Consider the following 23059-nt stretch of genomic DNA (forward strand, 5'->3'; position numbering starts at 1 on the left):
TGGTATCTTTTAATTTGAAGCTTATAAGCCTAACAAAAACATCCCCATGAAGCACTGTAAGGCATTCGCACCACAACAAACTACCCTCACGGGCACCTCATCGGTGCTGAGCTCTTCCTCAGAGCCACTCCTTGGTACAGGCAGGGACTTCTGTAGGGCCAATCTCCCCTGGGGCCTGCCAGCCCTGATACAGCATCAGCAATATATAGTTTTGTGCTTAGCTTTTATAGCTGTTTTATAAATTTCTGAAGTCGGGACCCAAACCAGACATTCCCACCCTCCTCGGTGGTAGATGTGCGAAGAAGCACAGGGTCAAAATGACAACTGGAGACCGATGATGCTGTGACAGGGGAAGTCCAGCCAGCCAGCCACCGCAGCTCAGGAACTTCCCATACCTGCTTCGCTAGTTTTAATGCTCCCCGTTGGTCCCACCGCCCCCGATGCTACCAGGCGGTGGAACATCCTGTAGCAGAGTGCCACAGTTTAATAGCATGTTGTGTGAAAAAAGCACTTCCGCCTGTTTATTTTAGACCTGCTGCATTGTAATTTCCTGTAAGAAACAGTAAACTGATGTTCCCTCCTCGCTTTCTCTGACCTGCCTATGACTTCATGCACCTGCATTGTATCTCCTGTCAGCAAGCTTCTCCCCTAAGGTGAGGAAAGGAAGGCTTCGCTTGCCCGGAAACCTGCTTGTCCGCACTGCTCCTGCCCCTACTTTTCCAGTGCTCCCCTTTTGAGATGGGCTAACCAGAACTGCCGGCAACAGCAAGGGCACAAACTGCCAACCATGTATGCAGCAGCATAATGATGTTTTCTGTTTTGTTCTCTGCTCCTTTAAAGTAATTCCAAAATATCGTTTTTAGGCTACGGCGGGGTGTTGAAGCAATGTTTTAAAAAAAACAATTGCTGAGACACCAACAGCTTTTTCCTGAATAGTAAAAGCTGATGTAGAGTCAATCACTGCGGTGTTTGTCACCTTCATTACACCCGTTGCCATCATATCTTGTTTACCACACTAGCACTCAGCCACTCAGTATTATCTGGTCTCTGCAACTTCCCATAGTCCGGTTTAGCTATCCTAAATAACTTAGGATTAAATTTTTCTTCTCCACATCACCATATTAAAAAAAAAAAAGCAGCAGAGATGGCTGTGAAACTCCACAATAACCTTACTCCACCGTGAGCACCAATCATTCGTCCCTACCTTTTTTTGCCACCCTTTCATCAATTATTAATCCCTGAAAGGGCCTTCCCAGGCTGCTGCCCCTCGGCTTTTCACAGAAGACCTTGTCAGAAGTTTGCAAAACCAAATGCAGCACTCCGGGAATTACACCCACTGAGTGGGAGCCGATCCGGACTGCCAGCGTACCTGAGAAACAAAGGTCAGATCCTTCCCCCCCCCCCGCTTCAGGAAAACAAGCCGACACTTTCCATATCCGTCACCTCACACCTACCTGCTTTTCCTACCGTGTCAGCGATATTCCCCAGCCCCAGGCTCCGCTGCCGTCTCTGCTACGGGGGAGCCGGGTCGCTCCGGTGGGTGGGGGGGTGTGAGGGGCTGCGGCACTCTCCTGTTCCCGGGGGAGCAGCGCCCCACCCCGGCCTTGGGCCCCCCCTACCAACCGCCTCACCCTCCACCCACCCCAGCCCCGGGTGCTGCCCGTCCCAGCCCGGCTCACCCCGCTGCGGCACGGCCCCCTAAACGGGGTCCTCGTCCCGGGAGGCTCCTGCTACCGCCAGCCCCACCCGCCGCCGGCAACCGGGAACGGAGGGGGCCACCACTGCCTTCACCACCCACCCACCCGGGCCCCGCGGCCCAGCCTCACGCCAAGCACCGGAACGTCCCTGCCGCCCTCACCGAGACCCGGGCCCGCCGGAGACGCCCAGCCCGGGAGGCCTCGTAACCGCCCCGGGCCCGTCGCGGCCCCGCCGTTCCCGTGGCAACGGGCTTTCCACCCCCCCCGGCCCAATACCAGGGCGACGCGTGCCTTACCGGCACCGGCACCACCCCCCGCCGCCGCTCGCCCCCACCCGGCCCGTCGCGGTCCCCCCGTCCCACCCGGTGCGGCCTTACCCGAAGCGCCGAGGGAAAATGGAGGCCTCCGCGGCGGCGGCGGCGAGCGAGGGGGGGCGGAGCAGACGAGCGGCGACCTCCGGGCGGGCGGAGCGGCGCTACTTCCGCTTCCGCCGGCGGCGGGATGGGGACGGAGGTGGCGGGCCGGCGGGTACCGCCGGTTCTGGTGCCGGTGCTGGTGCTGGCCTTGGGCGCGGCGGTGCGCGGTGGTCCCGGCCCCGTTACCTGCGGCTCTGTGGTGAAGCTACTCAACGTGCGGCACAATGTCCGTCTGCACTCGCACGACGTTCGCTACGGCTCCGGTAATGGAACACGTCGTGTCCCGTCCCCCCCCCCCTTTCTCCGCCCCCGCCGGCATCGCGTCTGCTGGACCGGGCCGGGCCTGAACGCGTTTTTCCCCCCCCCCGCCCTCCTCAGGCAGCGGGCAGCAGTCGGTGACCGGGGTGTCGGCGGCGGATGACGGGAACAGCTACTGGCGGGTCCGGGGCCGTACGGCGGCCGTCTGCGAACGGGGCACACCGGTGCGCTGCGGGCAAGCCATCCGCCTCACCCACCTGGGCACCGGCCGCAACCTCCACAGCCACCGCTTCGCCTCCCCACTCTCCGGAAACCAGGTACCCGCCGGGACCCCCCAGGACACCGGCCGGACCGGGATCCCTCCCACCCCGTCTTGTCCCCGGGGCCCAGCCCCTTTTCCCGGTCCCAACCGGGTCCCCTGAGTCCCTACCGGTCCCAACCGGGTCCGCCTTGTCCCTACCGGCACTGACTTGTTCCCTGGTCCTGACCGGGACCCCCATGTCCCTACCAGTCCCACCTTGTTCCCCAGTTCAGACTGGGTCCTTCTTGTCCCCTATGTCCCTACCAGCCCTGCCTTGTTCCCTGGTCCCAACTGGATCCCTACCAGTCCCACCTTGCTTCCCCATCCCTACCGGCTTCCCCTTGTCCCCCTCAGCACTCAAGTCCCAACCAGACCCCCAAGGCCCAGCAGAGCCCCAGTCCCAACCAGGTGCCTCCTTACCCCCCAGCCCCTTCCCCGTCCCCCCCCCTCCTTGCCCTCTGGGCCCAGCTGAGCACCCCTGAGTAGTCCCCCCCCCTTTCCTCCCAGCCCCCAAACAAGCTCTTTTTCACCTGCAGGAGGTGAGCGCGTTCGGGGAGGCCGGTGAGGGCGACTACCTGGATGACTGGACAGTGGTGTGCAGCGGGACCTACTGGGCGCGGGACGGTGAGGTGCGCTTCCAACACGCCTCCACCGACGTCTTCCTTTCGGTGACGGGGGAGCAGTACGGGCGACCCATCCATGGGCAGAAGGAGGTGCATGGCATGGCTGCCTCCAGCCAGAATAACTACTGGAAGGTGATGGAGGGCATCTTCATGCAGCCCAGCGAGGTCTTCAAAGCAGAGCGGTACCATGCTGAGTTGTGATGGACAGACAGACTGCCACCGAGCCTCTGGGCGCTGCCCTGTGGTGTTCGGGGCTGCTCGACCCGGGGGATGGCCCCTGTCCCCACCCGGGTCTGACACACGCCAGGATGCAGAACCCCAAATCCAACACGAAGCAGATCCCAGTGTCCTGAATCTGATGTGGAGCAGATCCCGGTGCCCCAAATCTAAGACGAAGCGGGTCCCAATGTCCAGACCTGACCCAAAACATAGCCCAACAGTTGAGATCCAACATGAAGCAGGTCTTCACGTCCTAAATCCAACGCAAAGCAGATCTTCCTGTCCAGACCTGACCCAAAGCGGATCCCAACATCCGAGATCCAGCACAAAGGAGGTCCCTGTGTCTCAAATCCAGCACAAAGCCGAGCCCAATGTCCAGACCTGACCCAAAACCGAACCTGATATCCAGACCTGACCCAAAGCTGAGCCCAACATCCAGACCCAACCCGGAGCAGATTCCTGAACTCCCCAATCCTTTTCGGAGGACTACCCTCCTCTGTCGTCCCCCTCCGGCCGAGGACCCCCCCGGAGGGTTGCTGTCCCCCCCCCCCGGAACCTGTGCTCCGGTCCCCGTCTTCCCCCTCTGCTGTACTGCAAACCGCTCCCCGTCTCCGGCGGGAGCCTGAGGCCATAAAAGAGCTGAATCCTCCCCTGTCGTGTGGCTGGTTTGTGCGGGGGGTAGAGGGAACGAACGGGACTGGGGGGGGTGGGGGGCGGACCCGGTACATCCCCATCCCGGTGCTAACCCCGGCGGGGCGCTGCCGCTGCCGCTCACTCCGGGAAAACATCGCTCGGCCCTCGCCGCGCCGCCGGCCCCGCCCCCGCCCCGCCTCTCCCAGCGGCCACTCCGGGTGCGCGGGCGGTCGGCCCTACGGGCGGCGGCGGCGGTGGTGGGAAATCTACCGGGACCGGGGGTCGCCATGCCGCCGCCGCTGCCCGCCGTGCTGCTCGGCCTCGTCGTCGTCGCGCTGCTCGCCGGGCTGCTGGCGCGGTCAGGGCCTGGGGGGGGGGGGCGGGTTTGGGGGCGTGGGGGGGCCCACGGAGCTGGTAGTGGGGTGACAAGGGGTATAGGGGGGCCCGCAGGGGTTTGGGGGGGGTGACAGGGATGGGGGGGGGTTATGGGGCTGGCAGTGGGGTGGCAGGAGGTTTTGGGGGCCTGTAGGGGTTTTGGGAGGGGGTGACAGGGCTGGTTGGGGTGGTGGAAGGGGCCCCACGGGGCTGTGTGGGGGCTACCAGGGATGGGAAGGGACCCACGGGGCTGAGGGTGAGGTGTTGGGGGTCTAGGGGGAGGGCAGCAGGTGTTAAGGGGGACAAAGAGGGCTTGGGGGGGGTGTCAGGAGTTTGGGGTGACTCACAGGGCTGGGGGAGAGGTGTCGGGGGGGGGGGAGCTTGCAGGGGTTTGGGGGGGTCCTAGGGCTGGAGGGGTGGTGTGCAGGGCATGGGGGGGTGCTGGGGGGGTTGGGAGGGCTCATAGGGCTGGGTGGGAGGGTGTCAGGGGCTTGGGGGCTTACAGGAGTCCAGGGGAACCTGCAGGGTGGCATGGGGTGTCAGGGGGTGTGGTGAAAGGAGGTCCTTTAGGTCTGGGGGGGGGTGACCCTGCAGGGTCCCTGCCCCAGCTTGGGGCACCTGTGATGGCAGGGCCGGGCCCTGGGAGCTCCCATCCAGCTGTGGGTGCTGGAGCTGGTGCTGCTGCTCAAAGGGGAAAGAGGGTTCCCAGTGGGGAGGCTGACCCTGGCCTTTCTCCTGTCACCACAGGTGGCTGGCATGTCGCCTGGCTGTCACCTGGTGCCGGCAGAAGCTTCATGCGGAGCTGAAGATTGGGTCCTTCGGCTTCTTCTGGGCCCAGAACATCAGCCTGAAGTTCCAGCAGGAGCAGCAGACTGTGGTGCGTACCCGGGCGAAGGGCAGCCACCAGCAGATGAGGGCAGGCGGGATGGCTGCGGTTACTTCCAGGCTGGCAGCAAATCCCTGCAGCCAAGCTGCTGTTGCACAGCTCCATAGCTGATGCTAGGCCCTTCCTCCCACGGCCAAACTTGGGGTTTTTGGCTGCTCCTTGCATGATGCCAGGCATTGGGAGCGGAGTGGGAATGTAGGGATGAGCATCACAAGGCAGAGCCAGGTTGTTTCTTCTCTGACCTACCTGTGCGTCCTTGCAGGAGATCGACAACGTCTGGATCTCCAGTAAACTGAGCCGGGAGCTGCCGTACGTACCGCTGCCCCGGCTCCCTCCCTGCTCTCTTGGGGAGTCTGGCTCATCCCTGGCCCCACTGACTGCGGTTCTGCTGCCTTTACACCTTTCTGCAGTCCCTCTTTCCCCATGGTGTGCTCTGTGTGGGAGTGAATCACTCTTCTTTGAGGTGGCAGTGTCTTGTGGATGTCCTTGTGCTGGTCCTGCACATCCCCAGGGCGGGGGGGCATCCCTGGCAATGGGGCCGGGTGTGCCATGTGTGAGCTCTTGCAAGAGTTGCCCATGCTGTTCTTCCGCAGGCGCTACTTTGAGCTGTGTTTTGGCGAGGTGCGAATCCGCACAGATCTCCAGAAGGGCCATGGGTTCCAGCCGTCCGTCCTGGAGGCTCCCAGAGAAGCTGATGGAGATGAAAGCAGAGCAGACCTGACTCTTAAACCCTCCCTGCTGAGGCTCCTTAGCCAGGTGAGACACTGGCTCAGTGAGAGGCTGTTGTGGGCTGTGCTGCTCTCGGACATCCCTCACAGCAGCACCTTCCCCCCAGCTCTTTTCCATCCACATGGACTCCATCAACATCATGGTTCTGCATGTGGCCACCTCAGAGTCTCTCTGGCACGTCCAGGCCAGCAAGACACGTCTCCTCCTGAACGGTGACGGGAAGAGGTAACGCTGTGTTCGCGCCCCACTCTGCTTCCCTAGCCTGGCCCTGGGTCTCAGGGGGCAGGGAGGCTCTTCTGACCGCAATCTGGTATCTTGCCTCTCTCCGTCCTGCTCAGCAGCATCCCATGTCACCTGTGATGTGACACATTAACCTCCTCCAAGGCTAGCCTGGTCCCTTTTCCCTTCATGGGAAGCTCAAGTTGTGTGTTCTCCAAATTATGAGTTGCTGCATTGTCCACAGAGTTAGGGTGTGCTCTGCTTTTGGGAGGACTTGGAGCAGGGACTTGGAGTCCCTCTGTCCCACAGAAAAGAGAAGGCAGGGGCTTGGTTCACAGGCAGCAGGACCCGCATCCTCCATCTGTTCTCTGCTCTCCCCAGCCTGACCTGTGAGGTGAGCCTGACAAAGGTGAACAGCAAAGTCCTCCGGAGCAGCCAGCTGGTGAGTGCTGGGAAAGGGAGAAATTCAACATTTCGAGCCTGGGCACTGGCTCTCTGGGACACCCGAGGATCTGTTCCAGCAAGTCCCTGAGGCTGGGCAATGCTGCAACACTCTGGGCTCCGTGCTGTGCCCAGTGCTTCACCTGCAGCGTCCACTGGCAGGGAGTTGGATGACTCTTTGTGCACTCCTTGCCCTTGTCCCCATACAGGATGACACCTGCCTGGCGGAGCTGGCCCTGGCACTTTCCCTCTCACTGGAGATCAGCAGCAAGCGGCGGCTGGTGGGCGTCAGGCTGCGCGTCCAGACCCTGCAGGCAGAGCTACATGAAGGGCTCTTCTGCAGCCCGCTGTTGCACCGCATCACTGCCAGGGCCCAGCGCAGCAGCGTAGGGGAACAGCCCAGCGCAGGTCAGGGACGAGGGCAGGGACAAGCTCTGGGCAGGGCAGGGGCTAGCAGCCCCCATGCTTACCCTGGAGCCAGAGTGATTTTGCTGTGCCGTCGCTTCCTCCCACTGCAGGGTGTGGGGGTTTGGGCAAGAGCCTTCCTGTGATTCTGTGTGTCCCTCTCCAGGCTCGGGGGAGCCCCTGAAGTCCCTGTCTCTGCTGAGCAGGGACACGCTGCAGCTCATTCCCAGGAGGGTGGAGGTGAAGCTGGAGAGCACCAGCATGGTGCTGTCTATGAACAGCCAGAAGAGGTAAGGAGGCAGGTGGAGGGGGAGGCCGTCCTAGCCCCGATTAGCGCTGGGGACACGGACCTATGGACAACTGTGCCATTCCCTGCTTGTCCCCTGCTCTGCCAGACCGCAGAGAGTGAGTCCTAGAGCCCACCCTAGTGGGAAGGACTGAGCTTGGCCTGGGGCTGGGCTCTTGGGGAAGGAGGAAGGCACATTAGCTGGTTCTCCAGTAGGACAGCCTGATGGGTTCCTCTGCTGATGAGAGCCCTGGGCTGGGCTGTAGCTGGGCACTGGCTGCTGTCGTCTTCTGTGCCAGCATGCTGGTCAGCTGGGAATGAGAGACGGGTAGATGGAGGACGTGATGGTGCAGTTCCCTTCTGGCAGTGACTCCCTGCTTCTTACAGGCACCTCACCTGGAGCCTGAAGCTGCTGCAGTTTCTATATCAGCGTGAAGAGGAGCAGATCCCACTGCGCAACTTCACGCCCAGCTCAGACCTGGACCAAATGAGTGTAGACCTCCAGCTGGAGGGCAAGTAGCCAGGAGGGCGCCTGCAGGACAGGACTGCTGTCACTGCCCTCTGCCACCCCTCACTTCTGCTCCTTTCTCTCCCCAGACGGCCTTCTCCTGTCCCAGAGCCGCCAGCGCATCGTGTGCCTCAACTCCCTGAAGACCAGCGTGCAGGTGAGTGAGTGCTGGGCATGCTCCTGTCCCCCGGGGGTAGCTGGTTCAGCTCCTGGCATGAGTTTTTTGCCACCTGGCCCTCTCCCTTCTCTAGGTCACAGCCATTGACCTCTCAGCTGCCGTGCTGCTCAACACCTGCATCATCCACTACCGTCACCAAGAGTTTTCACACTGGCTGGGCCTGTTCGCACAGGAATACAGGTGCCGGGCGGTGCCTGTCCCCAGCGAAGGGCACAAGAGAAGGTAAACTCAGCCTCAGGGCAGTTGCTGGTATCACAGCTTGTTTCCTCTTGCCTGCTACGCTCTGGCAGGGTGCCCAGGCACCCAGCACCTTCTTTGCCCTGTGCACTGCCTGTGGGATGGGGAGGCTGGTACGAAGGGTGGCAGGCGGTCGGGGGGCCCCTGTGGAGAGGGCGTCCCTCTGGGCCTGCTCCCTGCCAGGCTCTGGGGCATGCAGTGCCCCGGTAACAGCCCATCCCTGCTTGCCCCGTGCAGGAGCTACCCCCAAATCATAGCGCCCATCATCCTGTGTGCCTCGCTGTCCAATGTCAATGTGTCAGTGCAGCTGGGGGACACGCCACCCTTCGCCTTGGGCTTCAACTCCATCTCTGCAGGTACAGGCTGGCAGCTGGCACCAGGGTGGCTGCTGGGCTCTTCTTGGGGGTTGGTGGCTCTGCCAGAGAGGCACCAGGATGAAAATGGGGAGGGCCATGCTATCTCTGTGCTTGCCCATGTCTGTGTCTGGCCAGGGGCTGTGGACCCCTGCCTGGTTGTGTCTGGGTTGCCCCTGTTCGCGGGCAGCTGAGCAGGCAGCAGCGAGCCCTGCCTGCACTCACCCCCTCCTCTCTGCCTGCAGACTACCAGCACCTGCGGCCGCAGAGCGTGCACCAGCGAGCGGTGCTGGCCGTGGACCACCTCTGCTGGCGCGTGGGCAATGACTCGCACATCCAGCGTGCCCCACATCCCCCCAACATGCATGTGTGGGGAGAAGCCCTCATCCTTGACTCCTTCAACCTGCAGGTGAGGGGCGAGCTGAGGGGGCGAGGGGTGGCTCTTGGAAGGGGGGATTGCCTGTTTGCAACTCCATGTGGGTGGCATGGGGACACATGGTGGCACGGGGACATCCTGCAGCCTGAGAGTGATCGTCCTGTTTGTCCTGCAGGGCAGCTACAACCAGCCCCTGGGCATGTCCAGTGCCCAGTCGGACACACTTTTCCTGGACTGCACTATCCGGGGGTTGCAAGTGGAGTCGTCTGACACCTGCACAGAGTGCCTGGCTAGGGTCCTGCCCCTGTTCTGCCCAAGGCCCAGTGGAGCTGGGCTTGCCAAGCAGCCGCCCTCTGCCTCAGCTGAGCCCTGGGGGCTGCTCTGGAAGGTGGATCTGAAGGTGGAGGACGTGAACCTTTTCACACTCTCAGCTCTGGTGGGTAAGTAGCATCCAGACTGATCCCAGATGGCTGTCCTGGAACAGCCCCGCAGTCAGAGGAACGTGGCGTGTTGTGGTGTGCCTCCTCCGTGCCTCCAGCACTGACGTGCCACCTCTCTAGGTGCCCTGGAGCTGCGGCTGGACACGTTGACCATCCTGGGGAGTGCCGAGAGCTGCACGGTCAGCGTCCAAGGCATGGTGCTGGCCTTGGTGAAGAGCATCACGGAGAAGATGCAGCCATGCTGCAAAGCTCCTGCCATCCCTAATCCGGTGGCCAACCTCTCCATGCTCTCTGTCACCTACCACAGCAGCATCCGCTCCCTGGAGGTTGGTTTGGGTGTCAGGTCTCTGCTTTATCCTGTACTGGTGGGACTGGGATGGATGGGGCAGGGTGAGGATTGGCTGGCACCAAAAGGTGCTGGAGAGGAGAATGGGGCCGGGCTGTGCTGGACCCGGTGGTGATTTGGTGCCTGCTCGCTCTCTCCGGTGTAGGTGCAGTGCGGCGAGGGGCTGGCGGTGCTGTGGAGCCCACCCGACCACATGCACTTGTACCATCACACCCTGGCCACCCTGCAGTGCCACGAAGCCTTGCGGAGCGCCCTCGGCCACAGGACGCCTCATTCCCCGCTCCCAGAGAGCCCAGCATCCCACCCAGTCACCCCTACTGAGACACCAGGGCCCCTCCAGCCAGATGGGACCTCCCCCAAAAGACTCCTGTCCCTGTCACTGGAGCTGAGCTCTGCCAAGCTCACAGCCTTTGTCTCTGAGGCCAACTACATCAGCCTGGCTGCCGAACGGACCTCCGTGAGCTGGCACGGTGGTGCCCTGCATGGCTACTGCCCCGAGCTGGCCGCTGGCTTTGACGGACACAGCATCTTCAGCTTCAAGGAGGTGGAGGTGAAGCTGCTGCCAGAGCTGGAGGAGGTCATCTTGCACCGCTGCGCCTTCCCCACCCTGCGCACCCTCCGCAACCGTGGCTGGGCCTTCTCCTTTGCCAGCGTGACCATCGAGTTCCCCTACCAGTACGACTTCTCCCGCACGCTGGATGCTGCTGTGGGCGTGCAGAAGTGGTTGAAAGGCCTGCATCGGCATGGCCGCCCTGCCAGCACGGCGCTGCCCCCCGACCTCCTGCTCAAAGTGACGCACTTCTCCTGGGTCTTCCTGGACGACGTCTTTGAGGTCAAGTTACGAGACAACTATGAGCTGATGAAGGACGAAAGCAAGGAGAGTGCCAAGCGGTTGCAGCTGCTGGACACCAAAGTGGCTGCGCTGCGCAAGCAGCATGGCGAGTTGCTGCCTGCCCGTAAGATCGAGGAGCTCTATGCCTCGCTGGAGAAGAAGAACATCGAGATCTACATCCAGCGCTCACGGCGCCTCTATGCCAACACACCTATGCGGAGGGCCCTCCTCACCTGGACCCTGGCCCACTTGGAGCTGGTGGCCATGGCTGATGAGTCCTTCCACGGCACGGAGCGTGTGTTGGAACAGATGAGGGACGTGGACAGCGTCAGCCCGTTCCCCCCTGAGGGTCTGGAGATGGTCACCCAGTGGTGCCGCATGATGAAGGGCAGAGTTGGCAGCTTCTTTGGTGAGTTGCTTTGCATGAGGGTGACCTTGGAGGACAACGTGGTGGCTGCATGGCCTGGGGTCCCAGGACAGGGACCTGCTGGCACCACGTGATGTGTAACCAAACAGGGGCGATGATTTTTGGAGGTTCAAGGGAGGGGGAAGGGAGTCGAGATGGGACAGGACAGCGGCTCCTGCCATGGCCCAGAGTAGGGGACTGGGGCAGCGTCCCTTCACCGCCCCATCTCTCAGCCCATCCTCTGCCCTGCAGTGCGGATCCGTGACTACCCTCGCTACCTCTTTGAGATCCGGAACTGGCAGCTCTCTGGCCGGCTGATCGGAGCTGAGCAGTGTGGCCAGGCCTGCTCCCGGCGCCGCCAGGTCCTGAAGCTGGGACTGCCCTGGGGAGATGCGACAGTGGAGAGGAACATGCCACCCTTGAAGTTCTACCACGACTTCCACTGTAAGAGCTGGAGGGACAGGGGGCCTCGGTGCCATGGTGGGGACGAGGCTGCGTGGGACATGCAAAGGGCTGAGCCAACCTCTATGTCCCCAGCTGAGATCTCCCAGTACACCATCGTCTGGGGGCCCTGCTGGGACCCGGCCTGGACCCTGATCGGCCAGTGCGTGGATCTCCTCACCAAGCCCTCAGAGGACCCCAGCGCCCCATTGCCCTGGTGGGACAAGAGCCGCCTTCTCTTCCACGGGGACTGGCACATGGACATTGAACAGGCCAACCTGCACCAGCTGGCCACCGAGGTGGGTACTGCCAGGGTAGGGAGCAGAGCGTGGCCTGGGCTCGGCTCACACCTGCCTCTCCCCATGCTTGTCCTTGCAGGACCCCTACAACACCACGGAGAACATGCACTGGGAATGGAGCCACCTCTCCTTCCACTGGAAGCCTGGGCAGTTCGTCTTCAAGGGCAACCTGGACATCAACGTCCGGACAGCCTCCAAGTGAGCGTGGGCCCAGGAGTGCAGGGCCTGCCACCAGTGCTGGGGGGTAACTGGGTTCTCTTTCCCCGTTCAGGTACGACGACTGCTGCTTCCTGCACCTGCCCGATCTCTGCATGACGCTGGACCTGCAGTGGCTGTGCCACGGGAACCCCCATGACCACCACGGCGTGGTGCTGCGCTCCCCTGAGTTCCTGCCCGAGGTGCCGGTGGGGCAACAGTACGACTCCTACCGTGCCTTCCGCTCCGAGAACCTCAACCTCTCCATCCGGATGGACCTGACACGGCCCAGTGAGGGTGGGTGACAGTGCCCCGGGGAACCCTTGGGGCCGAGGGGGATGGGGCGAGGCATGCTGGTTTTGGCGATCCTTATCAGTCCTGGGTTGGGTGCTGCTGTGTCCCTGCCCCGCAGTGCTGGCTGACGGCGGGTATATTCTCAGAGCACTCCCAGCCCCGGATCCTGCTCTACAGCAGCACCCTCCGCTGGATGCAGAACTTTTGGGCCACGTGGACCAGCGTGACGCGCCCCATCTGTCGCGGGAAGCTCTTCAACAACATGAAACCCAGTAAGAAGAAGCTGGGGCAGCATTACAAGCAGTTGTCTTATACCGCGCTCTTCCCCCGGCTGCAGGCAAGTCTTGGGGGTGGGGGTCCGGTGTTACCTCCCCACTCTGCCTGCACTGGGCTCTCAGCCCCTGCTCTCTGCTCCCTCACAGGTGCATTACTGGGCCTCCTTTGCCCAACAGCGGGGGATCCAGGTGGAGTGCTGCCAGGGGCACATCTTCACTCGCGGCACCCAGCGGCTTATCCCACAAGGTGAGTGGGGGCCCTGCCGGCCACACTTCTAGGCAGGGCAGAGCCCCGGCTGACCCCTCTCCCTGTCCCCCAGCCGGCACAGTGATGCGACGCCTCATTTCGGAGTGGAGCATCACACAGATGGTGAGCGACCTGAGCCAGGTCACCGTGCACCTCATGGCCTCCACTTGTGATGAGAATGCCGACCACCGGCTCGACACCCTGGTGAAGAAAACCCATCTGCTGAGCCTGTCCTCCCTCACCTACCAGCGGCACAGCAACCGCACGGCTGAGGAGGTACCGCTGCAAAGACATAGGGCATGCAGCCTGTGCTGGCCTGATGGCATCCCTCTGGGACAAGGGGACCTTGGTCTTTGGGTGCAATGGGGGAGGGATTTGGCTGGAGAGGAGGCAGACCTGCAAGGCCTCTGATCTCCCCAGCACCTGGCCAAAGGGATGCCTTGTTCCAGCCACAGCATCCCTGGTATGGGTCTGTGCTGAGGGCTCTGGGGTGGTCCCCTGGGCTCCGGTCCCCACGCTCTGCCTGCAGGGACCAGCAGGGCTCCCAGCCCCAGTGTGTGAAGCCCATGGGCAGGGGCTGGGAGTGGCTTTGCCATGCTGAGGCTCTGACCCTCTGTGCCCAGGAGCTGCCCCTGCGGGATGGGGACGATGGTTTCCACACGCACCAGCTGCACTTGGTGGACCTGCGGGCATCCTGGACCACCACCAACCGGGACATCGCCTTCGGCCTCTACGACGGCTACAAGAAAGCAGCTGTGCTCAAGCGCAACCTCTCCACTGAGGCCCTGAAGGGGCTGAAGATCGACACGCAGCTACAAGCCAAGAAGCTGAAGCGGGGCCCGCTCTCTGCTCACTCCGTCCCTGCCAGAGTGACCGCTCCCATCACCAGCGGCCGTCCTGAGAGAGCCTCCTCAGGGGGTGAGCACGGCAGGGAGGGGAGCAAGGGGAAACCCACAGCCAGCAATGTGCATGCTAGCCCAAAGCCATGCCTGCCTTCACCCTGTCACCCTCAGCCAGCCCCCCGTAGCCTTGCACTGACCCTTTCTCCTCCCCCAGGGGCCTACATGCTGCAGAAGCTCATTGAGGAGACGGACAAGTTCGTGGTCTTCACGGAGGAGGAGTCGGGGGCTAGCGAGCAGCTGTGCGGCATTGCCGCCTGCCAAACTGATGACATCTACAACCGCAACTGCCTCATCGAACTGGTCAACTGCCAGGTACCTGTCCTTGGCCAGCCTGCCTGTCCCCACGCTCTCCTCTCCCCATGGCCTTGGTGTTAGAGAGTCTGTCCCTGCCCCAGAAGGGGTCATCTGACCCCCAGGGTCTCTCCCCCTGCAGATGGTGCTGCGAGGTGCGGAGACAGAGGGCTGCGTGATCGTGTCCGCTGCAAAGGCCCAGCTGCTGCAGTGCCAGCACCACCCCGCCTGGTACGGGGACACGCTGAAGCAGAAGACGTCCTGGACCTGCTTGCTGGACGGCATGCAGTACTTTGCCACAACGGAGAGCAGCCCCACCGAGAGGGAGCATGGGCAGCTCTGGCTGGAGGTGAGTGGCTGGGGGGGCTGTGATGCATGAGCTGCAGGGGCAAGCAGTGCTGTCAGTGCCCTGGCCAAGGCAGGGAGAGCAGGGACAGCCAGTGGTGCCTTCTTGCCTCCCCAGGTGAAAAATATTGAGGAGCATCGGCAGCGGAGCCTGGATTCGGTGCAGGAGCTGATGGAGAGCGGGCAGGCAGTGGGGGGCATGGTCAGCACCACCACAGGTACTGCCCACAGAGCTGGCTGCTGTGCCTACCCCAATCCCACTTGTGTGTGACCCCAAGGCTGGTGAAGCTGAGAGCGCCTGGCCTGTCGCCGGATGGCTCCAGGACCTGGCTGATGCTCTGAGCCCTGTGCCGTAGGGTCCCCAATGTGCCGGGCCATGGCCCTCTGACCGTGGTCCCCCTCCCTGTCCCCAGACTGGAACCAGCCCTCAGAAGCCCAGCAGACCCAGCAGGTGCAGAGGATCATCTCTCGCTGCAGCTGCCGCATGTACTATATCAGCTACAGCCATGACATTGACCCCGAGCTGGCCACGCAGATAAAGCCCCCCGAGACTCCCGCCAACCAGGAGAAGGAGGATCTGCTGAAGAAGCAGGAGGGTGGGTGCATCCAGGCAGTGTGTCTCAGGGGGGTAGAGCTCTGGGTTGACCCACAGGTGCCGGCTAAGCTCAAGGATGGTCTGTCTTGGCCCTGCTGAGATCAGAGGGGTGCATACAGCAGGGGTCCCCAGCCACATGGCAGTGTACCAGATGATGCTGGACATGCTGTGCCTGCTGGAGCCAGTGTAACCACCTTGGCTCATTCCCCATCCCTCTCCATCTCCGGCTGGCCCCCACACGCTTCCCATTTCTGGCCATGTTGAGGCCCAACTTGCCCTTTGTCCCTGCAGGAGCTGTGGATACGTTCACGCTGATCCACCACGACCTGGAGATCTCCACCAACCCTGCGCAGTATGCCATGATCCTTGACATAGTCAACAACTTGCTGCTGCACGTGGAGCCCAAGCGCAAGGTACTCGCAAGGCTTCAGGTCACCGTGTCGCTCGCTGTGCCCAGGGCAATCCTAACCTTCCCCTATCCCTATGTCCAGGAGCACAGTGAGAAGAAACAGCGGGTGCGCTTCCAGCTGGAAATCTCCAGCAATCCTGAGGAGCAGCGCAGCAGTATCCTACACCTGCAAGAGGCCGTGAGGCAGCACGTCGCCCAGATCCGGCAGCTGGAGAAGCAGATGTACTCCAATGTGAAGGTGAGGCCGCTTCCAGGGAGGGCCTGGCTCCCTGGGGTCCCTGCTCTGGAGCAGAGGGTGCTGAGGATTGTCTGTCCTTCAGTCCCTGCAGGATGACAGCAAAAATGAGAGCCTTCTCGACCTCAACCACAGGCTGCAGCAGCAGCTGAGCCAGGAGAAAGCTGACCTGCAGCTAGAGAGTGAGGAGCTGAACATACTGATCAGGTAGGGACCATCTCTGGCTTCCCCAGCGTTGCGTCCCCCTTACTCCAGGGCTCCCACATCCCAGCGCTCCCCTCTCTGCTGCAGGTGCTTCAAGGACTTCCAGCTGCAGCGAGCCAACAAGATGGAGCTGCGAAAGCAGCCGGAGGATGTGAGCGTGGCACGGCGGACTGAGTTCTACTTCGCCCAGGCACGTTGGCGCTTGACTGAGGAGGACGGGCAGCTGGGCATAGCCGAGCTGGAGCTCCAGCGCTTCCTCTACAGCAAGGTACCGAGCCAGCCGGTGGCACCCACAGCCCCCAAGCCAGGGCCCGAATCCTGCGGGGCTGATGGGTCTGTGTGCGCAGGTCAACAAGTCTGATGACACAGCTGAGCATCTGCTGGAACTGGGCTGGGTCACGATGAACAACCTCCTGCCCAACGCTGTGTACAAGGCAAGCGGCAGCCTCCAGGAGCAGCCCTGCACCCTGGGGACCCATGGGTGGCCTGGCCAGGGTGGCCTATCCTCACCCCAGCCACCCATCCTCTTCCCTGCAGGTGGTGCTGCGTCCCCAGAGCTCCTGCCAGTCTGGACGGCAGCTGGCACTGAGGATTTTCAGCAAGGTCCGGCCCCCCGTGGGAGGCATCTCCATCAAGGAGCACTTCGAGGTGCCGGCGCCAGGCTGGGAGGTGGCAGGGTCCCCGTGGGGCACAGGCAGCCTGTGCCTGGCTTTGACGTGCCTCTCTCCCCGCAGGTGAACGTGGTGCCCCTCACGATCCAGCTCACCCACCAGTTCTTCCACAGGATGATGGGTTTTTTCTTCCCCGGCCGCAATGTGGAGGAGGAGGAGGTGGGGGATGAGGAAGATAAGTCCAAGCTGGTGACGACAGGTGAGAGGCTCATGGTAGCCCTTCTCCCTGGCACCTGAGCCATGTCCTTGAGTGGCTCTGGCTGCATGTCCAGGATATGTTTGTGGGCAGCTGCTGGTGGACCACACGTCGAGGAACATGGACTTGTGGTCTCCCTAGTGGGCAGAGAGCCAGTGGGGAGAGCAGCAAAGCTGGGAGGAGTCTGGGTCATGGCTGACCCCCAGCCAGCCACCACCTCCCACCCTGTTTGTCCCAGGGATCCCCGTGGTGAAGCCGCGGCAGCTGATCGTGGCTGATGACTCGCTGGGCCCAGGGAAGGGGGTCGCTCAGGGACTGAATCGGACGTCAGGAGTCAGAAGATCATTCCGAAAAGCACCAGAGGTACCTGACGCTGCCTTGAGGGGGGAATCGGGAAGAGTCCTGCCGTGCAGCCAGTCTGTTTTCCCTCGGCCGCAGGGCTGGGCAGCCATGTCCTACCCCGCTTGCCTGCCCGTTTTCTCCGGCTCCCTCCCACCGTGAGGATTTGCATCCTTTACAACCAAGCACCTGCACACTTGATGTGATCCCTGCAGCATCTCGTTTTCCTAACACCATGCCAGAGCAGCTCTCGCCTCTCCCCGGTGAAGCAATGCCATGGCCTAGTGCCCAGCTGTCTCTTCCCCGCTGGTTCCTGGCTGTGTCCCCTCTCCTTCCCTTCTGCTCATGGCTCCTGCTCTGTCCCCAGCATCCCGTGGATGACATCGACAAGATGAAGGAGCGCGCAGCCATGAACAATTCCTTCATCTACATCAAGATCCCGCAGGTGCCACTCTGCGTCAGCTACAAGGTGCGGGGCGGGTGGGATGGGGCGTGCTGGGGAGGGGGCACAGCCCCTCTGGCTGGGGGTGGCCTGGGGCATCGTCCCACCTTGCCTGACACCCCTGTCACCCAGGGCGAGAAGAACAGCGTGGACTGGGGCGACCTGAACCTGGTGCTGCCGTGCCTGGAGTACCACAACAACACGTGGACGTGGCTGGACTTCGCCATGGCGGTGAAGAGGGACAGCCGCAAAGCCTTGGTGGCACAGGTATGTGGGATCCCATCCTGCGGTGCCTCCTTTCCTCTCACAGGGAGGCTGCCGGAGCCGTTCTGCCTAGGACACGGGTGGAAACCCCACGGTGGGCAGCACGTTCTCCAGAGTGGGAAGCAGCCGCGCTGGCTCAGCAGCTCAGGCTCTCACCCGTGCCGAGGAGCCCGGGTGTGGCCCTGGGGTGCTGAACCCCCTAAATCCTGGGGCAGGTGATCAAAGAGAAGCTACGCCTGAAGCCAGTGGCAGGCGCGGAAACGCGGGGGAAGCTGGAGAACAAATCAGATGGGACCATCCAGCAGCAGGAGGAGGACGAGAAGGCGCGTCTGCTCATCGGGCTGAGCGTGGGCGAGAAGAACCCCAGCAAGAAGTCAATCTTCGGCAGGCGCAAATGACGGCAGCACCCGGCAGGCCGGGAAGGGACTGGGGTGTCCCGCGCTCCCCCCTCTGGAGGGGCACCCCTATGGCAGGGGGGGCCCACGCTGCTGGGAGCGGCGATGCCCAAGGCGGGGGTTAGCCACGCGCAGGCCCTCGGCAGCCAGCCCTGTCGCTGCAGGGCAGGGGCGCAGCAGCACGGGGATGTGGGGCGCAGCGTGCTCCGGGGCCGCTTTGTGGGGCGCAGACCCCCGTGCCAAGGGTTCCCGCGAGCTTCCCCCCTCCCTGCTGTGCGGGTGCTGGGCCCAGCCCCTGGGCCTGGTGAAGCAGCAGGATCGCTCCAGGCTGGGAGAAAGGGGAACTGGAGAGAGTTTAAATAAAGAGTTTTTAATTTGGAAGAGTCTTGGGCCAGCGGCTCGTTACTCGCCTCCCCGTTCATGCCGCAGTGCCAGGCTCGGCGCCGTCACCGCCCTCTAAGCTCGGCAGCCCCCCACCTGCTATGGCTTCACCCCCTGCCCTTCCCGGGGGGTTGCTCGGGGCACCTGCTTTTGGGGGCTTGGGGGTCCCTTGCAGCACCTACATCGCCCCGGGCTTGTCCCTCTCCCATCTCCTCTGTGAGCCCCGTCGGTGCCTGGGGCTCGGTGGGGGCTGCAGGTACCCCACCGGCTGCCCCGGGGCAAAAAGTGGGGTGCAAGGGGAGAATGAGTGGTCAAAGGGGGAACCCCAAAGTGTGCAAAGGGGGGTCCCGGAGGGTGTGTCCTGCCCAGAAGCGGGGGGGGGGGGGAATCAGTCACGGGTGGGGTGCGCACCCGGGTGCAAGGGGGAGTCCCCGGTGCGGAAGCTCGTCCCGGGGTGCGCTCCCGGTGCAAGGGGGCAGCCCCGGCGCTCGACCCCGGGGCGGAGGGTGGTCGCGCCCGGCCGGGGCGGGGCGGGGCGGGGCGGCGGGATTATGTAAGGGCGGCGGATTACCGGGGCCCGGGCCCGGGGCGCGGCCGTGGCGGCGGCGGCGGCGCCGCGATGGGAGCAACGAGCAGCGGCCCCGGGCCGGCCCCTGCCCCGGTGCGGCCCCCCCAGGTGCGTGCGGCGGTGGCCCCGGGGGTGTCGTCGTTCCCCGCCCCAGTCCCGGTGTCCCCCCGCTGACTCTGCCCCCGGTTCCGCAGGGCCGCGCCGTGGGGTCGTGGGTGCGGGCGCTGCTGAGCCGCGCCGGGCCGGTACCGGTACCGGGGTCGGTACTCGCCCTGGCCCCGCGGGGCCCCGCCGAGGAGCCGCCGCTGCCCGGGTGGCCGCTGCCGCAGCTCGTCTCGCTTTTCCTGCCGGAGTTCCCCGTCCGCCCCTCCGCCCGCCAGCAGCAGCTCAAGGTGCCGTCCCGGGGCCCCCCCACCCTCCTACCGGGGTCCCGGTGTATCCTACCGGGGTTCCCGACCGTCCTCCCGGGGCGCCAGCGCATCCCCGCCCCGGCAGCCCCGAGCGCCCTAACGGGTCCCCTTCGCACCTCGTACCGGGGTCCCTGCACGTCCTACCGGGGTCCCTGCACGCCCTACCGGGGTCCCTGCACGCCCTACCGGGGTCCTTGCACGCCCTACCGGGGTCCCCCAGCGCCCCGTGCATCCTTCCCGAGCGTCCTCCCGCGCCGTCCGTGCATCCCGTGCCGTCCTACCGGGAGCGCCGACCGTCTTACCGGCTCTCCTCGCACGCCGTACCGGGTCCCTGTGCATCCTACCGGCGTCCCCCGACCGTCCCACCCGGTCCCCTTCTACCCCCGGGGGGGGGTCCCCGTGTCGAGTCCCTCTGCACCCTAATGGGGTCCCTCTGCACCCTAATGGGGTCCCCAGGCGTCTTACCGGGGTCCCGTGTGTCCTACCGGGGTCCTGTGCCTCCCGCCAGCATCCACAACCGCCCTGCTGGGGTCCCCGTGTCCCTGTCCCCCGTCCCCATGTGCCCCATACTGGGTCCCCGTGCATCCCACTGGGGTCCCTATTGGGTCCTCCTGGTCCCCATGTGTCCCCACCGCCTGCCTTGGGTGCCCTGTGCCACCTCACCCCACGCAGGACCCCGCACCCTGCCCCACCCTGAGCACCCCGGGACCCATCTCTGTGGGGTGCTCAGCCCCTGCCCCCCCCCCCCCCCCCCCCCCCCCAGATCCTGGGCTTCGTGGCCAAAGGCTCCTTCGGGACCATCCTCAAAGTGCTGGACTGCGGGCGGGAGAAGGTCTGCGCCGTGAAGGTGGGTGCTGCCCCTGGGGCCCGTGGGTGCTCCCGCTTGCCCTCGGCCCCCCGCCGACGGCCCCTCGCCCCCCCCAGGTCGTGCCCAAAGTGGAGGTGCTGCGCCGTGACACCCTCAAGCAGTGCAAGGAAGAAGTCAGCATCCAGGTTAGGGGGGGGTCCAGGGGGGACCCCAGCCCATGGTGGGGGGGTCAGGGTGGCCGTGGGAATGGCAGGAGGCCGCCAGAGCTGTGGAAGGAGGGTGACAGGAGCGGGGTCCCCGGCCCCCCCTGGCCCCCCCCACCCCAGGGGGCCGCTCACCCTCTCTGCTTTGTGTCCCCAGAGACAGGTCAGGCACCCGTTTGTCCACGGGCTGGGGGACAGCTGGCAGGGCCAGCGCCACCTCTTCATCAGTGAGTGACCATCTGCCCGTGGGCTCGCCCCAGCCCCCCCCCCGCCAGCGCACGTGTCCCCGCCGCCCGCACACGTGTCCCCGCACACGCGCACGCTCCCCCCGTGTTGCCTGCTGCCCCGTGGGGATCCAGGCGTTCGGTTGCTGGCTCCCACCCCACAGCCAGCGCGGGGACAGGGACAGGGGGGACAGGGATGGGGACGAGCCACAGTGGGGCAGGGACCAGCACGGGGGTGAATAAGGCACCCCAGTCCTGGTCCCTGCCTGGCCCCGGTGGCCCTGATGGCCGTGCCACCTCGGTGCCCACGTAGCCTGCGTGTTCCCAGTGCCTGTGTGATCCCGGGGACCGTGTCACTTTGGTACCCGTGTGGCCATGGTGCCTGTGCCGCCTTGGAGTTCATGTGGCCCTGGTGCTTGTGTGTTCCCAGTGGCCACATGGCTCTGGTGCCCATGTCGCTATGGTACGTGACCCTGGTACTTGCATGCTCCTGTGCCTCCTTAGTCATGCCCATGTCACATTAGTCCGTGGTCCTGGTGCCAGTGTGGTCCCATGTCACCTTAGTCCGTGGTCCTGGTGCCAGTGTGGTCCTGGTGCTTGTGCCACCTCGCCGCCCTTATGGCCCCACTACTTGCATCACCTTGGTGCATGGCCCCAGTGACCCACCAGGCTCCCTGTGCCCATGCCACCCCGGTGCCCTTGCCCCTCGTGCCAGCCCAGCCCCACAGGGCAGCCCGTCGGTAAGGCACATCGCCCGTCCCGGCAGTGTGCACCTACTGCAGCACCGGAGACCTGCACGCGCTGTGGCGTGCCGCCGGGCACTTTGCCGAAGCCACCGTCCGCCTGTTTGCAGCTGAGCTGGTGCTGGTGCTGGGTAAGTGGCCCACTGTGCCAGGGACAGCCACCACTGTCCCCACTGATGGAGACCAGCAGGCAGGGTCAGCCATTCCTGAGGGTGGGCAGCTGCCTGCGGGGTGCCGTAGGGGTGGCAATGGGCACCGTGCCGGGAGGGGACCCGCCACTCTGACGGCTCCGTCTTCTCCCCAGTGTACCTCCACGACCTGGGCATCATGCACAGAGACGTGAAGGTGGGTGGCAGCGGGGCTGGGGGGCCGGAGGATGGGGTGGGGGGGTCTCCGAACCCCCCAACATGGAGAGGCCACCCCAGCACCTGTCTCGTTTCAGATGGAGAACATCCTCCTGGATGAGAGAGGTAAGAGTCTGGTGGCACTGGCTTGGGGATGCCCCATTCGTGGGGACACCCCGTCCATTGGGACACCCCGTCCATGGGTCCCCACGCAGTGTCTCACCCCACAGGGCACCTCAAGCTCACCGACTTCGGCCTCTCCCGGCATCTGCGGTGGGGCGAGCGAGCCCACACCATCTGCGGCACCCTGCAGTACATGGGTAAGGGGGCAGCGGGGGGCTGCGGTGGGGGGCACGGACCCCCCAGGCACTCACCCGCTCATCCCCGCAGCCCCGGAGGTGCTGAGCGGGGGGCCCTACGGCCACACAGCTGACTGGTGGTCCCTGGGAGTCTTGCTCTTCGCCCTGGCCAGCGGGGAGGTGAGGACCGCGGGGGGGGGGGGGGGGGGGGAGTAATACGGGCACTCCACGGAGCCCCTAAATCTGCTCCCTGCCCCCCAGTTCCCTGTGGCGCCAGCGGGGGACCATGTGGCCATGCTGGAGCGCGTCAAGGAGAGCAGCTACGAGATCCCACCTGCGTTCAGCCCCGCACTGGCCCGGCTGCTTGCCGAGGTAACCCTCCCACCTGGATTTTGGGGTCCCTGCTGGCCCCCTGGACTGGATGTTGGGGTCCTCACCGCTCACTGTCCTCCCTCCGTCCCCAGCTGCTGTGCCACAACCCCCTGCGCCGCCTGCGCTACCTCCACCATTTCCAGGGCCATCCCTTCTTCCGCGGGGTGGCCTTCGACGCCGACCTGCTGCAGAAGGACCCGGTGGCGATGGCGGTGGCCCCGCGCCCCCTCGAGCAGCCCCCACCCGATCCTGCCACCTTCGCTGACTTCGACTGCGACCTCGTCGTCTCCCCGGGCCGGCCTTGGCCTGGCTGAGCCACCGTGGCTGGGACCCCCGGCATCGCTCAGGGACAACCCCCCCACCACCCCTTACCCCGGCAGCGGGTCGGACCCTGCTGGGCCGGGTCCCTCTTACCCCAACGCTGTACCTCTCCCCGCGGGAGCAATAAACCCGAGAGCCGCGGGCACCGCTGTGGGTGCTGCCCTGACTCCTGGGGGGGAGCGG

At 64.2% G+C, this 23059-nt stretch overlaps 4 protein-coding genes across 5 annotated transcripts in view; 3 read left to right on the forward strand and 1 right to left on the reverse strand.

Annotated features, from left to right (window-relative positions):
- Positions 1 to 2181, reverse strand: part of SUPT6H (SPT6 homolog, histone chaperone and transcription elongation factor) — a 30621-nt gene extending 28440 nt beyond the window's left edge. The window contains exon 1 of the mRNA XM_069791222.1: positions 2075 to 2181. The gene's annotated coding sequence lies outside the window, so the exon portion shown is untranslated. The remainder of the gene's footprint in view (positions 1 to 2074) is intronic.
- SDF2 (stromal cell derived factor 2) lies at positions 2169 to 3634 on the forward strand. The gene is made up of 3 exons (XM_069791229.1): positions 2169 to 2376; positions 2492 to 2688; positions 3209 to 3634. The coding sequence occupies exons 1-3, from the start codon at positions 2199 to 2201 to the stop codon at positions 3494 to 3496; spliced, it is 663 nt and encodes a 220-aa protein (XP_069647330.1). The 5' UTR covers positions 2169 to 2198; the 3' UTR covers positions 3497 to 3634.
- A 716-nt stretch (positions 3635 to 4350) lies between these two features.
- On the forward strand, positions 4351 to 18584 carry BLTP2 (bridge-like lipid transfer protein family member 2). The gene is made up of 39 exons (XM_069791221.1): positions 4351 to 4505; positions 5270 to 5399; positions 5671 to 5717; positions 6002 to 6164; positions 6244 to 6362; positions 6738 to 6798; positions 7007 to 7205; positions 7369 to 7492; positions 7876 to 8000; positions 8086 to 8153; positions 8248 to 8396; positions 8649 to 8767; positions 9010 to 9173; positions 9316 to 9580; positions 9701 to 9906; positions 10072 to 11167; positions 11417 to 11608; positions 11702 to 11904; positions 11984 to 12102; positions 12176 to 12396; positions 12540 to 12730; positions 12816 to 12915; positions 12989 to 13191; positions 13539 to 13833; positions 13972 to 14129; positions 14251 to 14457; positions 14572 to 14671; positions 14867 to 15049; positions 15340 to 15461; positions 15540 to 15695; positions 15778 to 15899; positions 15984 to 16164; positions 16244 to 16330; positions 16434 to 16544; positions 16631 to 16766; positions 17002 to 17126; positions 17470 to 17571; positions 17677 to 17811; positions 18024 to 18584. The coding sequence occupies exons 1-39, from the start codon at positions 4435 to 4437 to the stop codon at positions 18204 to 18206; spliced, it is 6738 nt and encodes a 2245-aa protein (XP_069647322.1). The 5' UTR covers positions 4351 to 4434; the 3' UTR covers positions 18207 to 18584.
- A 509-nt stretch (positions 18585 to 19093) lies between these two features.
- RSKR (ribosomal protein S6 kinase related) lies at positions 19094 to 23021 on the forward strand. Of its 2 annotated transcripts, XM_069791226.1 has the most exons (12): positions 19100 to 19260; positions 19347 to 19544; positions 20326 to 20409; positions 20487 to 20555; positions 20731 to 20800; positions 21564 to 21671; positions 21845 to 21885; positions 21983 to 22010; positions 22115 to 22204; positions 22275 to 22363; positions 22445 to 22555; positions 22648 to 23021. In XM_069791226.1, the coding sequence occupies exons 1-12, from the start codon at positions 19204 to 19206 to the stop codon at positions 22867 to 22869; spliced, it is 1167 nt and encodes a 388-aa protein (XP_069647327.1). In that variant the 5' UTR covers positions 19100 to 19203; the 3' UTR covers positions 22870 to 23021. The 2 variants fall into 2 exon arrangements, with proteins under 2 accessions (XP_069647328.1, XP_069647327.1); XM_069791227.1 differs by lacking the exon at positions 21564 to 21671 and having other exon boundaries at positions 19094 to 19260.
- Positions 23022 to 23059: the final 38 nt, after the last annotated feature.

This window comes from Haliaeetus albicilla, chromosome 9 (genome assembly GCF_947461875.1).
Source record: "Haliaeetus albicilla chromosome 9, bHalAlb1.1, whole genome shotgun sequence".
Lineage (NCBI taxonomy): Eukaryota > Metazoa > Chordata > Aves > Accipitriformes > Accipitridae > Haliaeetus > Haliaeetus albicilla.

Excerpts from the sequence above, each read along its gene's own strand:
- BLTP2 (XM_069791221.1), top strand. The coding sequence starts at position 4,435 with ATGCCGCCGCCGCTGCCCGCCGTGCTGCTCGGCCTCGTCGTCGTCGCG. Across the intron at positions 6,165-6,243 it reads TGCTGAGGCTCCTTAGCCAG|CTCTTTTCCATCCACATGGA; the intron begins GTGAGACACTGG and ends CCTTCCCCCCAG. Across the intron at positions 8,768-9,009 it reads CTTCAACTCCATCTCTGCAG|ACTACCAGCACCTGCGGCCG; the intron begins GTACAGGCTGGC and ends CTCTGCCTGCAG.
- RSKR (XM_069791226.1), top strand. The coding sequence starts at position 19,204 with ATGGGAGCAACGAGCAGCGGCCCCGGGCCGGCCCCTGCCCCGGTGCGG. Across the intron at positions 20,556-20,730 it reads AGGAAGAAGTCAGCATCCAG|AGACAGGTCAGGCACCCGTT; the intron begins GTTAGGGGGGGG and ends TTGTGTCCCCAG. Across the intron at positions 22,364-22,444 it reads TCGCCCTGGCCAGCGGGGAG|TTCCCTGTGGCGCCAGCGGG; the intron begins GTGAGGACCGCG and ends CCTGCCCCCCAG.
- SDF2 (XM_069791229.1), top strand. The coding sequence starts at position 2,199 with ATGGGGACGGAGGTGGCGGGCCGGCGGGTACCGCCGGTTCTGGTGCCG. Across the intron at positions 2,377-2,491 it reads CGACGTTCGCTACGGCTCCG|GCAGCGGGCAGCAGTCGGTG; the intron begins GTAATGGAACAC and ends CGCCCTCCTCAG. Across the intron at positions 2,689-3,208 it reads CCCCACTCTCCGGAAACCAG|GAGGTGAGCGCGTTCGGGGA; the intron begins GTACCCGCCGGG and ends TTTCACCTGCAG.